The following is a 17,583-nucleotide window of genomic DNA, read 5'->3' on the forward strand; positions in this document are numbered from 1 at the left end:
CATATACACTCGTGTATATGCCAAGTTTTTCAGCACATTTTTATGCAGTTTTTGTGGTAAAATTAGGTGCCTCTGCTGATTTGGGGTCGGCTTATACTTGAGTATATACGGATATTGTACTAGGGAGTTTTAGTAATTTAGAGATGATTTAAAGTATACTGAAGCATTTGTATAAGGTTCTACCGAAATACTGTGCCCATGAAAGGAGACTTGAGCATCCCAGATTGTGGTCTTGGAAGGGGCCCCACGGATACCGAGGGAGGACTACATGAACGGACAGATAGTGAATGACTGATTGTATGTTGGTCACCTAAAGGCTTTACATTCATTATCTTATTTAATCTAACTCGCAACTCTAGAACACAGGTTCTGTTATTAAATATACTTCAAAGCAGCACAAAATAACTGGTTTTCTCAAGGCTGTACACCTGATAGGTGGAAGATTTGGAATTGAACCAAAGTTTATCATAATGCATTTGTTGTGGATATGCGTGAACTTCCATACTTTATGTAAAACTCTCCAAAGGCAGAACACACCAAGGGACAGCGTCATCATTTTAAAACAGCGATTTTTATATGTCCCTTGATGTATCCATGTCTACACCAAAAATATTTTGGAAATGAATGGCTGCTTCAGATCCTTTAAATTAAAAAAATAGTGGTCTGGATTGATATTTTCTCTTTCCTACAAGTTCTCTTTCCTACAAGTTATCATTTGTCAATACAACAATTGCTGTCCAAGTTCTTAACAAATGGCAAAAATTAATGTTCCTTGTGTCAGTGCCCACTGCCCAGTGCCCACAGTAGAGCTGTCTGGGATACCTCTCTGCATACTCTGGCTCTCAAATTCTGTTTGGTTGTCATCACCCCATGGGAGACCTGTGGATCTTCTATGCTCAGCATCCTCCCTAGATGCTCTCTTTTCTGGTCCTACATTCCCAGCGCTATATTTTAACAACCAATGACCAAGTAGAAGAGTCAGGTGCTCTCGTTGAGGAATACTCCATAAATGATCCAGACCATATCTTGTACCTTATCCCTTACTCCTTGACAGTTGTATACAACAGATATCAATGCTATTTCTAAAATTGATGCTTTAAAGTAACTGTTTAAAAAACCACTTAAAATAAGGAGGACCATAATTTTATTTTAGCAATTATAAAATTATGTTCCCCACTGGCCACCCCAACCCAAACATATAGCTCACTCTGATACCACAAAATGTTTGTCAGCACTGTGTTAGCATACCCTTCACTGTGATGTACTGTGGAAGGTTTGTAAATGCACAACTTGAAGTTGTCTGACTTTTCAGAAGCACAGGTGGCATGGTGATTATAAGTTGGGCTGCTAACTGCAAGGTCAGTAGTTTGAACTCATCAATTGCTTCAAGGGCAAAAGAGGAAACTTTCTGCTCCCAGATGTATATCCTTGGACACCCAAAGGGGCAGTTCTATTCTGCCCTGTGGATTTGCTATTGAGTCAGAATTGACTGGATAGCAGTGAGTAAATCTACTTTTCAGCCAGGTTCCATTTTTCAAACAGGTTTGTCTTGTATGCTTTTCTTGTGAAGTAAAGAAGTATTATTGAGGTATCAAGGAATATAAATCAAAGGGCACACAAAAGATTTTTAAAAATTAAGACAACACTTTCACATAAGACTTATAGAAACAGTTCAGTAATTATTTAGAATACTATGGAGTTAAACAATAAACTTACCCTGGTTTCGTGTCATTTACGACACAGTGATAGGTGAATGTCCCAAACATTTGAACACCCAAAATTCCATAAAGAAGTAGGAAGAAAAGCAGGAAAATGGAGACACTCCATATCTGCTCTCCTGATCGCCTGGGGTTGAGGGGGAAAGTAAATACAATAAGTCAGCCTTCACAAAGAATGCTGAACTTTCCCCATTAATGTATGCAAAAGCAATGCTTACTTTAAAATATTTGTAATTCTGGTTCTTGGTAATTCAAATCTGAAATAAATCCGGAAGGCTCGGATCATAATCAGAGGTCGGGGAATCCGCAACATGCCCCAAGGAGACATCTGATCAACTATATCAGCAATTTCAAATACCTATAAATTAGGAGGGAAGCAAAAAATGTTTCATATTCCCTTTAATGATACTTGTAGTCATAGAATATACTAAGCACCCGTCAATAGATGCGCCCTCCACTTAATTTTACACAGTCTATTTCCCACTGCAATCAACGTTTGTTTAGTACGTTTTGAAGATGGTGTCAACTTAAGAGAAACGAGAACACACCCCCTAATAAAATTGTCCATCTCATTCATTCCCCCAAATTATTCATCGAGGAGGTTTGTTTAAACCACAAAACAAGTTGCAATTTAAAAGAAAAAAGTGTACTCCATCTTCATTACTAGTCTATCTTTGATAGAGTCCTTCTAGTAAGAAGATAAAGTGATGGAGAGAGAGTTAAAATATTGTGAAAAATACAAAAAAAAAAGAATTTTATCATTGATTCTGCTTACAACCAAAATATTCTTATTAGAAAACGGTTTTCAGTCCCCCAATAGTTCTTAAATAGGAAAGATCATTCATATGCAAGATGAAACTAGGTTATTGGGAAGGATAACAATAAGGAAAGACAGCTTATCAGTACACTTCAATGAGTTGGCAAGGAGGTTTGGAATTATCATTCTTAATTTCTTAATGCAGGAGATAGATAATCACTAGTTACTAGATTTGGAGTAAATGGAAAATCATGCCAGAACAAAGTTATGAAAATTATATTCCAATAGAATCTATACTTCAGGATGTTTTAGGATATGTTCTTAATTTTTTTTCTTAATTCTTATAGTAAGAGATTTAAACACTCTCATAGTAAGGGATTTAAGTTATTGTATCCTATCTTATGATGACAAGCATATAGCAAATATATTTCTTTTCATCTGCTATTTAGTGAGAATTTGACTAGAAAAACCCTGAAATTTTTGTTTTTAAATGTTGAATCTTCAAATACAGAAATCCCTTCTCACAACCTTTTCTTTATTTCAATAAATCCCCATTTTCAATTTATAAGAAATAAATTCCTGTAGTATGGATTCCCATTTCTGATTGTGAAATAATTTACAAACATGACCAGTGATTTAAATGTTACTTAAGCTTTATATTTAAAAAAATCAAAATACATCCAATGTTGCAGGAACTTACATACTTATCTTTGACAAATATTATTTAACATTTTTATTTAAACTTTCAAAGCAAAATCATGCACATTCAAAAATATCCCATCCCCTTGTAGTTTAAAAGTATTTCATTACCTGTAGCACCAGGGAAACCCAAAGGCAAAAGACCATAAATCCATCAAAAACACACCAGCGATCTTTCACATAGGAACTATCCCCCTAAAAAGAAATTTAACGTGACATCATAAGGAAAAATGAGCATTTTTGGAGAGCGCCTGTGGAGGAAATGTCAGTTGCCATTTCAGCCAAAGCTAGTCATAATTTTTCCATCATAATTTGGAGACATTTAACCGGATTACTTTCAGATTATAAATTGCATTATTTATTTGGATAATAGTCCATGAAACACGATGAGTGGTAGAACTCTGCCATAAAAGTTTAAAGTTGTGCAAAGGGGAGACTCCTATTTTTTTCTATTCGGCAAATAAATCGCACCACTCAAAAGAAGCCGGGCTGGTGACTAGGCATTTTAGGCCCTAAATCAGCTCTAGTCCAACAAGCACCACGGGCATACGGAGGTCAAAAGAGAATCTTTTAAATCAATCACTATGTGTAGGGAAATTATCATCAAATGGCATAAAATTTGAAGATGAATCAAGTGAAGATAAAAACAAAGATACAATCGCTTTTAACTCTATTTTGGATGACCTATAAAAGAAGGATAAACACTATAGAATGTTTCCATTTTTTAGTAGAGAATCTATTCTGCTATTAGGATGTATATTCTAGTATTCTAGTACAATTGAAATTTTAGGGGGAAAATCTATTAGGAACTATAACAAACAAACAAAAAACCCTGAACACTCCAGTGGCTCAGAATACACACAGCAAATTCTCAGTTTTTAAAAGTTGTTTTACCTCTTGTTTTCATCCCCCATTTTCCTGCATACTGTTCTGTCTTGAGAAATTCTCCCAATGTTGTGCTGACCGTTTCCTTGAGATTCCAATCTCTGCACCACATTCACGCACGAGAGCCCTCTCTGATCGTTGACCCTAACTGACTGATCAGCTTAGGCATATCTCTAACATTCAGTGTTCTGCTGCTTACAGAGGAATTCCCTGGCAATTCCTATCTGACGGTTTTGTGAATTTATATTTTAGTCTTTCCAATTCCCCAGTTTTAATTGTGGAACTTTGATTTCCTACATTCCTGAATTCATTTTCTCTTGGTATATCAAAAAGTAAATATTTGAGTTTGTCTTTAAGTTTAGTTAACACCTTGAGACCTTGAGAACGGTATTACCAGTCCCTGGCACAGTGTGGTATGTCTGTAGTTGGACTAGATGTCATCATTTGGTTCTGACTCAATGGGACACTGAGCACAACAGAAGAAGGAAGCACTGCCCAGTCCTGTGCTATCCTCACAACCGTTCTTCTGTTTGAACCCCTTGTTACTGTCACTATCTCAATCCAACTCGTAGACGTCTTCCCTCTTTACGCTGCCCCTCTACTTTACCAAGCATGATGTCCTTCTCCAGGGACTGGTTTCTCTTGAAAACATGTTCAAGTTTAGGAGACAAAGTCACACCATCCTGGCCTCTAAGGAACATTCTGGCTGCCCTTCCAAAACACATTTGTTCGTTCTTTTTGCAGTCCATGGTATTTTCAATATTCTTTGCTAGAACCATAATTCAAAACCACCAATTCTTCTTCATTCTTTCTTATTCAATAACCAACTTTCACATGCATATGAGACAATTGAACATACCATTGCTCAAGTCAGGCGCACTTAGTCCTCACAGTAATATCCTGGCTTATCAGTAATGTCAAAAGTCTTGTGCAGTAGATTTACCCAATGAAATGCTGAATGTGGGGTGGACTTGAAGCACTTGCTGATGAAGGTCAAGGACTGCAGTCTTTAGTATGGACTACAAGTCAATATACAAAAAACCAAAATCTTCACAACTGGACCAGCAGTTCCCTCATGATACATGAAAAACAGATCGAAGTTATCAAGGATTCCGCCTTGCTTGGATCCACACTCAATGCTTATGTAAGCAGCAGTCAAGAGATCTAAGGATGTGTAATACACAGCGGATATGAAGTGAACCATTAAAACAGCACAAAAACCATTCTTGTGGCAGAGAAATTCGGTAGATTATAATGCACCAATGAGGAGCGGTGATGGGATTCGAATAACAACCCGTCTCTGTCCTCGTGACCATTTTAAGTACTAAAAAAAAACCCCAAACCCAAATATAGTTTATTATTTTGTACTGTTGATAACTAAATTATAACTATAAAAGAGGTACATAAATCCAGATTGTATTATAAGAAAAAGTTTTAAAACATTAATTAGTAAATATTTTTAAACACCTGACAAAAACAATAAAACTGTAAGCTCTTTCCATATTGCTTCTTGATTGGACTCCTCACTTGCAATAGTTTTGCTTTTATCTGACCATCATTGGCTGTTTGATTTATCCTGAGCCATCTTTTCACTGTAGCAGTTGAATCCCATTCTTTTACATGTAGGCTAATTAGACAATAGTTATTGTGTTTGATAGATTAGAAATAGGCTACTTCTATTCTCTGAAGACATTCTGTTTATCTTTGAAAAACCCTTTTCTGCTATGCTGAACTTACAGAAATTGTTTTGACAATATTCTTAGACCTTGGAACACTTGCTGGAGTTTCATGATTCATCTGTACTATGTCATGGGAATCTGGAGGCATAACACAAAGTTGAAATGAATTATAGTGTGTCACCCTATGTTTGGCACATTTTTTTAAAGTTATGTACTTTTTTTACTAAAGTAACAAATGCAAGGGAATAGAAGTTCGGTATTTCATCAAAAGTGTAAAAAGTTTTATGAAATGAATAAATATCCCATGCATGGTTCTGTCTAAGTTGTTACACCTATGGACAGAATACACACTACTATAGGCACTTAGAATACACTGCTATGCAGATGAACATTAAAAAAGGAGTAAGGAATGTAAATCTGCGATTTTCACATTGAGTAGCTGCCCAGCCACCCACCTTCAAGAGAACCCTGATTACAAGTACCATTTAACAACCAGTTAATTAGCTGTCTGTTCTTTGGAACCAGTGGAAACCAGCTGAAGCCCACCACTGGTGAGGAGGCAATGACTAGCTTTAGTGAATACATGCCTTCATGTATCAAATCACTAGATCTGTTTCTTAAAAATAATGACTCTTACCCAGAAAAGAGGAAAAGTGTAACGCCTTTCAAAGTTAATATCTTGGAGTTAAGAATATTTTTCTGTGTGATCATGAAATATACAGCATGATTTTTAGTATATCCAAGATAATTATGTCTTTGAATAGGCAGATATTAGCATGCAAAGTAAATAGAATAGAGTCAAGGTTTATACAATTGGTGTATTAAAATCAATGCAAATCTAAACAGAAATGTCTGTCAATTTAATAACTATCTAACATGATATTTTAATAAAGAGAGTACAGGCTTTGAACCCTGGCACTTTGAATTGTAAATTCCATATAATATTCTGTTTTTGACACATTTATTAAACACGTTTTCTTTCAAGTTTTATTCTTAAAGACTATTAACCATAGTTGTTTAACTGTCGCCATGCTTCAATTTTCAAGTATTCAAATCATCTTAAAATCCTACTGTAATAATATCTAAGTTATACCATTTGTGATGAATAAATTGTCCCTTTACCTTACCTCCAAAGCATGTAACAACAAATAAACATTAAACGAGTGTCCAATGGTGGCTGAGAAATATTAGTACCTCCAATACGAAAGAAGACTTTCAAGTTGTTTGTTGTATCAACAAGAAATAGAGGGCGGAGAGTGCTGGAGCTATGGGTAGAAATCAGCATGCTAGGGGTGTGGGAGATGAATTATTCAAGAGCTGTCAATTTGTATGAAAGGTAAACACTTAGAGGCTGCCAATCAATTACAAAGTATAAGACAGTAACTTAAATTGCCATGCAAGTATTTAACAAGCAGAACAAGCAAACGCATTTGCCTGGAATCATTTATGTGGATACATTTTTCATTTCTAAAGTGATAGGCACTGGTTCAGTTTCAGGAATATATGATTAATGGTCCTAGGTTCCCAGGGCCCATCTGTCGTGGTGTATTTGCATTCTTATTGATTATTTAAACTAAAAGGATGTATGTTACTTTTTCTTAGATCTATTGCCAGAGTGGGAAGAAAACAAAAATAAACACAGAAAACACCCCAACTGAGAATAGTCGAGAATTGTCTGCATTACAAAGGAGGCTGGTACCAACACAAATATACAGCATCCAAATGGTTTGTTTTTTTCTCTAGGGACTTGGCAAACTAGAATGCTCCTTGGGACGGACATTAGCGGGGAGGCGGGAAGAAATAATTGATTAGGGAATGGGAAGCAATTGGCAGACATCCTCAAGTTGGGTGCTGTTATAAGAGATGTGAAATCTTTAAAACAAATACATTCTTCTCACCAGAAAATTAAAGACATTTCATACCTGACAGACTTTCTGCTTTAATTTTGCTCTCCTGCAATGCAGCAAGCCTATATCTCCATAAAGTTTCTCGAACACATAGCAGATTGTGTCACTCATGAATTAAGATCCTCCAGGTCTCATATTGACCTGGTGATGTAGTCTGAACTCCTCTGTAGGCCGTGCTACCGGACCTGCCTTCATGGCATCCTTTCCTGCTGCTTCCTGGCCCCATCCCATCAGCTACACGTACTGACAACTGTGGCTGTGAGGTACCTCTAAGTCAGCTCCAATTCGTAGTGACCTCATGTTTCAAGAAACTCTAGTGCTGCCTGTAACTGCAACAGCTTCGGGATCATTGACATGTACTGTGGCCACTGTGTACTTGGGCTGGCTCTTAACCCCGCGGGGCTCATTTTCTAACATGACACAATATTCTACTGTGATCCATGGGATTTTCTTTGGCTGCTTTTTGGAAGATCACCAGTTATTTATTCTCTCTCTGGATTCACCTGAAAGCTCCATTAAAACCTGTCCACCCTGGGGGAACACTGGGAGCATCACGTCTAGCATCGTAGCAATACACATCATAGTCCATACAATGAGCGTCGGGTAGAAGGAAGGCACTCACTTAGAAGTCTCCAAGCACTAAGCTATCCCATGCCTTTATGCCTCATCGTGTTCCTTTTTCCTTCTAGTGAAGTACTTCTTGCCCACGCCACAGACCACACTTAGTCATCCTTCCAGACATTAACGCTTGCATTCTTCCTTCTTCAGAACCGATATTCCGAAGTTGAATTCCCCAACCTCTGTGTTGATTCCCATTGTCGTCTTTACTCCAACCCCTCACAGTGACCCAATAGGACAAGATAGGCTCCCCCTATGAATTGCTCAGACTGTAGCTCTTTATGGGCGTAGGGAGTTGTCTTTCTCCCCTGGAGTGAATGGTGACTTTGAACGGCTGACCTTGGAACTCAACAAACCAATGCATAACCACTATGCCACTATAAATCTTCATCGCCTCAATGGCAGGGAGTTTGGTTGGGGTTTGGTAGCTTTAACAGACTACTACTACAGCACTAACTGAACTCTCTCTATATGAGTAGTCACAATTTGTATTTACTAGAAGGTTTGAGTTAGTTTATTGTACCAACCTGGCCAATAAACACATTTGGGGTTAATTGAAGGGCGAAGAGATAAATGACTCTGTGAGCCTCACCTTTCTAGTTCTCAGGTCTTTTGCTTTCTGATGGTCAGACCAGGGTGCTGCTACCTTAGCCAGTTCCCTGCTTCAGCTGGCAAGGCTCACTTCCTACAATACATCCCCAAGGAGAAGCCACATGGACTTACCCCGTTGCAGCCCTGGGTGCTGAAGCAGCTGTGTGGAGAACCCTGCCAGTGCTGAGATGCTTACACATTCACCGATTCAGATTTCCTCCCTCAGTCGGCATCATAGTGTGTGTTTTGTGAGATGGAGGAGGACTTTGTGGATTGGTGTTGAACACATGGGTTAATGTTGGATTTATGGGTTTGGGCAGCACTGGGTTGTGATGTTTTCTTGATGCGTACTTAACCCTTATATAAAACTTTCTCTTATACATGAGTTTCTGTGGATTTGTTTCTCTAACGTACCCAGACTAACACAAGGTTTATCCACAAATTGCTACAAGAACAGTTGCAATTAATCTCTCTGTATAAGTAGAAATATTTAAGTTGTGCATGGATCTTGGCAAGAAGGTATAGTGTGTATTGCATCTATAATTTTTGGTTTTGTTTTCGTGTCACTAAATCTTGTTTGAGTTTGTTTAACTATATTTACTAACCTTTTTGTATGTGTGTTTTACCCAAAGGAGAATCTTTGGTGGGACCCAGGACTTGATGCAGTACTTGAGCCAACCAACTCAGGCCCATTTTGGTACACCTCATTTATTCTGGAACATTATTTTATCACAGTTTAACCTTTCTGAATTTAGGATGCATCTTATAATGGATTAAATCAATTACAATCTTACAGTCAGTGTAATAAATACCTTTTGTTTTCATTTTTAATATTTAATATAATGATGAATCTGACAATTGAGGGCCTCTTATATTTAATACAATATGGTATATAATATTTTTAACATATAATTGACTTGATCATGTATGTATAAAGTATCACATTTATGCACACATTTCCACTAACAGCTCATTAAGTCCAAAGAATTGAGCAAAGGGTGTTTTAAGTGCTTTTTCTTACGCAGGACTCTGTTGGGCATTGTTACATGAACATTAATGTGTAATTTTGATGTTTGAGACTTGTTTGGGGGTTCTAAGAAGGGAGCAGCTACTTGTAAACCCTTGCCCAAAGGACGGTCCTCCTTCAACTGAGCGCACAGCTTTGGGAGGGATGCACAAGGAGCGCTGAGGGAGGAAGGGGACACCTGTCTAGACAGCCAGATCAACTGAATCAACCCTGGCGATCAGTGGGGTGACAGATGTCACAGCCAGATCGTCCTCACATCCTATTTGTGATGTTTGGAAAACTGGTAGGAGTTTCTAGGAAATAGTCATAATGCACTGTTTAATGTACTATTGGCACCTAGCTCTCCAAAAACATGCCATCCAACATGTTCTCAGGAACAGATGAGGCAGTGGCTACCACACTATAAAGGTTTAGCAAAGTTTGCTGAGTAATTAGAGAAAATTCTGGAGTCTGCACGAGGGTTTAATAGTATAAGTCTCTCTCTTTCAACATATTTTAGGAACTCAGGTGGGGTGTCATGGGTTAGGTGCGCACTGGGCTGCTAACCTTAATATAAATAGCCCCACTCCACCAGCTTGCTCCTCATGAGAAAGCTTTCTGTTCCAAAGATTTACAGCCTCAGAAATCTGAAGGGGGCCAGTTCTACGCTGTCCTGTAGAGTCACTATGAGTCAGAACCGACTCTATGGTAATGGGTTTTAGCTTTCACTTTAAAACATAGTTTCATATATTTGCTAACATGATTGTCATTAGAGGTAGTCAAGTTGATTCATATGATGCGTTCAGAGTAGAACTGTCTTCCATCAGGTTTACAAGGAAGGCCATTGACAGGCTTTTCTGAAACCTTTCAGTTAGTACTTCAGTATAGAACCACCCGTCTGTGAGACACAGGAACTGGTAAGTAAAAAATATTAAAATTATTGGGTATACTGAAAAGCCATGGACCCTGTAATTTCGATCTAAAAAGTAAAAGTTTGGGTGCTTTGCTTATTGTGCATAATTTTACAAGCTGGGTATTACAGATGTTATCACCGTTTTGCCCTATCAGCTAGGAATCATTTCAGAGTGGTGTGTGATAGAAAAACATCAAAACACTGGTCTGCGTCTATAAATATTTTATTATAGACCTGTATAGTATACGTTAGGGAGAACAATCCACCTTAAAGAAGACACCAGCACTCCCCAAACCACTGACATACGTGTATAAAACCTCCACTGCCGAAAAGCCAATTTGACTCATGCGTACATCCACTCACAAATGCCCTTCCCCAGAGAGCTTTCTAACAGCAACATCTGACCGTCCTGGAATCAGTGTTTGAGGAACTCGGTGTACATGTCTTCTTCAGACCACATGAAGACTTTTAAAGAGAAATGTAATCTAACATTCAAAGTAGAAAGCAATGTACACCTTCCTAAGTATTTTTATGTGAGTGAAAATAACACATTTCCATCCTAGAGGAGTCTTTGGATGGGATTAATGACCATGGCTGCTAAAGTCAAAGGCTGTATGTTCAAGTCCACCAGCTGGCACTTGGTGGAGAAGTACTGGCCATCTCTTTCAAACACCAAAAACTCAGCCACTGAAAACTCCTTGGAGCTCAGTTTGACACTGACACACATGGGGAAACCAGGAGTAAAGAGTCCGTTCACTGGCAATTGGTTTCAGGAAAACCAAATCACTGCCATTGAGCCAATTCCAGCTCATCATCAGCCCGCCGCCCAGCGTAGGACTGTGAGTATCTGTGGTGGTCAATCTTGACAAGTGCAGATAGCCTCCTCTTTCTCTCTCAGGGAGGCTGGTCGTTTCAAACCGATGAACTATGCCACTAGGACTCATTATAAACCATACACCACTATGTGAGCAATGTGCTTTCATTATGATTCAACCTAAATGCCAGTATCATGTCTATATTTCTCATGTATCAATAAAATAAAGCAAAATATGAAAATATGAAACCTGCAACATTAATTCTCTATTTAAGGTGACAGGTGACTTTTCCCAAAAATGAAGCCCAAAGTGCAAGTTTCATTCAACAAAAGGCTCGTGGGTTAAACTCACCCAGCGGTGCCGTGGAAGAAAGATCTGTTGATCTCCTTCCAAAGGTCATGGTTCTGCAGACCCTACAGCAGCGGCTCTCAACCTGTGGGTTGCAACCCCTTTGGGGGTTGAACGACCCTTTCACCGGGGTCCCCCGATTCAGAACAGTAGCAAAATGACAGTGATGCAGTAGCAACGAAAATAATGTTATGGTTGGGGGTCACCACAACATGAGGAACTATATGCAAGGGTGGCGGCATGAGGAAGGTTGAGAACCTCTGCCCTGTAGAGCCCAGCTCTCTTCTTAAACCCAGGCGGTCCCCAGGGGTTGGAATTGACTCCATAGTGCCTGGCTGCTGCTTAGCCCAGGTTTGCTAAGTGAAAACAATAACTGTGATAGTAAGCGATGCTGCGTCATCAGTAGAAACTTATAATACTAAAATGCAGTATGTAGTCTCGAATTGGATTTGCTGTTAAATTGTTGCCCCTGTTAGAACATACATGTTTGCAGAAACATGTTCTATAACTATATTAATAAAATAGGTTCAATGATTATATTAATAGTTTCCTGACATTGGGGGAAGAGGCACAATAGTGAAACTTCCAGGAGATAACACATGCTCAAAATAATTATTCCTCATATAATCCAATTTATCAAGCCTCGGTGAGCATACAAACTCTGAATACCGATTTTAATGAGATAGGAAACTATGGTGATTACTTCAGGATATTGTTAGGAATAGAGTGTCACTTTATTAGATTTGTATATAATCTCTAAATGAAAAAACAAAGAGGAAAATCTTATCTGACATTAATTTTTACTTTTTACAAACTGGACATATGAAAAACATTTCTGGCTGTAGTTAATAGTTCCTCATCCAAGAGGCAATGGAAATCAGGAAATATTGGAAATGACTCATTTACAGAATGTGGAAAGCAACATGGCCAGCAGTCAACCAAGGGTTTTTGCTTTGTTTTTAAGATTGCGTCAACGTCCCATATTTAAATATTTAAATGATCTGTTCGTTGAATATTCTGTTCATTTGAACTCATGGGGACCTGCAGGGCCAGGGAGAACTGCACCTGTGAGGCTCAGAGACCAGAACTGCTAATGGGAGTGGGCAGCCCCATCTCACTCCTGAGGAGCAGCAGGGAGGTCCAGAGGGCGGCCTTGACTGATCCCACCCCACGTGAAACCACGTCACCACCAGGGCCCCTCTGAGTCAACATCCACTCTGGCAGTGAATCTGGTTTTTCTTTTTGCCTCTTCCGGTACTTCTGAAATGAACAGGCATCAACTCAGCCTCTGTCTTTTTATCACTAGACCGTCACAATGAAAACAGTGCCCACTGCAATTTTGCTGTGAAATTCATGTCTGACATTATTGAATTATTTAAGAAATCAAAGTTTTAGTTGAGGAAAATGCTATGTATTGTTTCCGCTTCAGTTGGAGGCTTAGCAAAGTCAACACTGCTGATTTCCACCCAAAGTCAGAAGAGTCAGGTCCTCCAGTGCATGGGCAGAGCCTGGACGATATGAGAGCTCATTAACACGAATGACTAGGTCATGTAAGACCCTCTTGTGATACCACAACATTCAAAATAGGGTTGGACAATACTCCAGGTAGTTACTATATTCTAAGAGACATCTCTAGCACTCTCTCTCACATGTGATAGCTGCCAATGTCCTGCAACTCTACTTTCCCAAATTGCATGCTGTGAATACCTAGGCTAGAGACCTTCAGAAACATCCTGAAATCCAGAGTTTGAAGTCATAATGGGTGCTCTTACAAACCATGAACAAATACTTTTTCTTAGGGAGCCATGAATACTTAGAATCAAGGTCTGAATCAAGCATTTCTTAGAATCAAGCTGCATTTTCTTGGGACCTACACTTGCTGCACTAAAGACAGGCCGTTAGTGAATATCAAGAGTTGACTGTTATTCAGGAAGACTGTGACCCTGAGAGTTCTGCTCAAGTACCATTTCTGTCCTAAATTTAATCCCTCCATTTGTATCTTTATTCCATTTTACAGCAGTTACCTCACAGTCTCCAAAAAGCTTTTTCAAAACTACTTCTTTATATCCACCATTAACAAGTCTCTGGCTTATCAAATTGGGTAAGTAAAACTCACTCCAAAGGTTTATTGGCTCTTTCACATTCATTTCTTTCATGGTGACTAAGGCAACCCAACAGAGACAGGGGAATCAGGAAATAACAACTTTGTGAGACCAGTGTTGGGCCAACTCATACATACATACATACATACATACATACATACATACATACATACATACATCTAAAGCACACACCCAGCCTTATTCCTATCTTCTGTCTCTTTACTGTTCATATTCTGCAGATTGCGCCCTCCACAAATGCCCATCGCTTCATGTACCTTGATCAAGGAGATACTTGGCCCCGGCATTTTGGACACCGACTTATGAAGACAAAGACAGAGAAAGCTTGGGGCCTAGGTTCATCGGATCAGTCATGTGGATGCATGCACCACATTGTTCCTAAACATGACCTGTGCTGTGATGATTTCTTTCTGGAGTTGCAGAGCTCCCTAATAACTATCTTTTGAATAAATGAATTTTTCATTGTGAATTAGGTGTAGTGTTTGCATTTTAGATCATCCACTCTACATTCAATAAATGCATATTTTTAACTCAAAATCCAGTTTTCCACTAATTTCATGAATTCCAAGACCCTTTCAAAAAATTTCTTTCAAAAAATAAGATGAGTGGGGTGGGCAGAATTTCTTTCTTTTGCTGATAACTGAATACACTGACTGCTATTAACATTATGAGTCTGGGTTAGTTAACTTTAAGCAGTTTCTGTAGAGACAGCCATTGTGTCTAGAACTTTGGCATGCATGTGTCATATAAACTACTATACAAGTAAGTGATTTAATTTAATTTAGAAAATATCATGTGGAGAGCAAATGTTTTGAGATGATGAGGTCAATGAATGTACAAATGTGCTTTACACAATTGATGTATGTATGGATTGTGATAAGAGTTGTATAAACCCCAGGGAAGAATGAGAATTTTCAGGCAATAGGAGATCAGTGGCACAGGGAAGACAGAGCTCAGAACTTGAAGATGGTTACACAGAGAGGCCACCTTGTTAATTGGTAATAAAAACAGAGGAGACAACCTTCAATAATACAGGAAGGCTACTCTACCCATTCTGCAGGGGGAGAAAAATGATCTCTTATTTCATACAAGCAACTAGAATATCAGAACAGATTTTGCTCAAACCCTTAGAAATATGCTAGACATAAAAATAAGCCAAATCATATGAAAACTATATATAACATAAGTCGACACACAATACAATGGAAAGCCTATTGAAATACTATAAAATGAGCCAAAAGAAATTTTTGAAATGAAAAAAAATACAACAGCATCAAAAACTTACTACTAGTTAAGCACAGAAATACTGACTAAATAATAAACAAGTGAAAAGAGATGTAAGAGCTCAAGAGAGAATCAGAAAGAAATTTAGAAAAAAAGCATTTTAAGAACAAAGGTTAAGTAGAAAGAATATAAAAGAAACTGGAACTCATGGAAAGAGCTCAGGAAATAATTAGAAAGTTTTAAAAAGACTAAGGAAGCTGTGTACCCAGGAGGGAATATGAGAATGAATGGAACTCCAAAGGAAAATAGAATATATAAAAGATAAAAATCAAAGGAAAGGAGAAAGGAACAGATAAGAAATATGGAGGAAGGAATACAGGAAGAGAGAAAATACATTTAAAGAAAATTATATAACCAAAATACAGATCTTGGTTCAACACAAGTACATAAAGAAATTAGGAACGTAATTGCAACTTAAATCACGGATGACTAATATCTCTAATACATAAAATTTTATGAGCAAAAATATTAATAACTCTAAAATAGTCCTTAGATAGATGAAATCATGCTCAACATCATTTTCAAAAGACAAATCAAAACTATACTCCCATCACACTTTCCTCCATTGGCAAATATTCAAACGTTTGAATACCTAGAGGGGACATTTATATGCCGTCAGCAGACTTAGAGGGGAAAATGCCTGTGTACACCTCTGGTCAAAACAAAACACACCTCAGTAGTACATAGAAACTGGAAAATGACACAAGACAAAAGACATGCTTCCCTAATGGATCAATAACTCGGAAAAAGACAGTATGTAATGTTATGGGGGTTCAGTACTTTCATGTAAATCAAACAGTATCTTCAATGAAACAGTTAAAACTAAGCACACTAACACTGACCACAAAATAAATATGTATAAATGGAAACAATAAAATCGACAAAGTCTTGTATAGAACGAGGCATATTTTCATCAAAATTGGCTACCCTACGATCCTGAATCAGCGAGTACGCAAGACAGGATTTGGGTGAAACGTGTCATTTTTCAAGCCCTGAGGTCCATGTTGCCATTTCGTCAGTCTTGCTTAAGTACACACTTTGAGACACTTCAGAAGCATCACCATCTACATACTTTTCACCTCTGCGAAACAGGCAGACTGATTGTCTCTCTCCCAGCTATTCCAAGGTTATGCACCCTGTACAATGTATTTAATATTTTAATACTCTTAAAAATAACATTTCCACAAACGTCTACAACTATGACTTTCTAAAGAGACGTTAATGTGGGTAAAATAGGCAGATGCTTGATTTCCCTGAAATTGATATGAAAATACTATTCAGTTCATAAAAATATTCAAGGCAATTTTGGCAATGGGGTCCATAACATGGCAACACTCACCTTGATGATGCCCCGGATGTGCATTTTTGCTATCATCTCTGCCGTGTAGAGAAACATGAGTAGAGTGTCCAAAGTAAAAGTCACATACTGCAGCGGGGGGTAGTGCTCAAACGTCATGGGCGTGTTCATACAGACGGAGATGACGCTGATGATGGCGCAGATGCGCAGCAGAGTGTGCACCCACTGCAAAGACGGCTTCGCGTTAGTAGTTGAAACCATGCACGTGTTGCCGAGCCCTGTCTTATACACCGCACTATTTAGAAAGCATAAAACTGTGATTGAAAGGCCACCTGGGTAGGAAAAGAGTTGGAGCCGTTAAGTACAGATAATAAATGGCATTCCCTCCCGTATTTGACATTGTTGCATTGTCGAGCCACACTGAGACTCAGAAAAATTAAGAGGCTTCTGGGTTTTCTTTACCCCTGCATTGAGAATTCATCAGAGTCAAAACTTGGCTATGAACCTGGAAAGGCTATGTCAAATCTTCAAAACTTTCATTAGATTATGGTCAGTTCCATGTAAAAATGTGTTTTGTAGGTTACTCATATAGAAATGGAAATTACGATTATTTTTATTTTATACATTATGACCACCTACGGTTTTTCCACTCTTCAAGTTCATTCTGATTCATTGCAACCATCCATGTGATCAATCCTGCATGTTGTTATCAAATACAATGGCCAACCACAGATCACAAGTGCTGTTTAAGATAAGTTGCTATGCACGTCCCATAGGGAGGGTCTCCATTCTTTTGGTAATTTGTATTGGACATCCTAATTTAAAATACATATATTTGAAATCTGACTTTATTCTGCACGTTGATATTATTGGGTCAGTCCTGGTACCTAACACATAGCAACGCTAGGAATGCAACACTGCCTACCCCTGAGCCCTTCTCACGAGT

The 17,583-nt window shown here is 38.3% G+C and overlaps 1 protein-coding gene across 1 annotated transcript in view; it reads right to left on the bottom strand.

Annotated features, from left to right (window-relative positions):
- Positions 1 to 17,583, bottom strand: part of NALCN (sodium leak channel, non-selective) — a 440,927-nt gene that overhangs the window by 410,529 nt on the left and 12,815 nt on the right. Inside the window, exons 2-5 of the mRNA XM_045283767.1 lie at positions 16,680 to 16,862; positions 3,286 to 3,369; positions 1,937 to 2,076; positions 1,717 to 1,845 (exon numbers count right to left, since the gene is read on the bottom strand). Coding sequence (XP_045139702.1) covers positions 1,717 to 1,845; positions 1,937 to 2,076; positions 3,286 to 3,369; positions 16,680 to 16,862 — 536 coding nt within the window. The remainder of the gene's footprint in view (positions 1 to 1,716; positions 1,846 to 1,936; positions 2,077 to 3,285; positions 3,370 to 16,679; positions 16,863 to 17,583) is intronic.

Source organism: Echinops telfairi, unplaced genomic scaffold (assembly GCF_000313985.2).
Source record: "Echinops telfairi isolate 266 unplaced genomic scaffold, ASM31398v2 ScPeMD7_7467;HRSCAF=8505_0, whole genome shotgun sequence".
Classification (NCBI taxonomy): domain Eukaryota; kingdom Metazoa; phylum Chordata; class Mammalia; order Afrosoricida; family Tenrecidae; genus Echinops; species Echinops telfairi.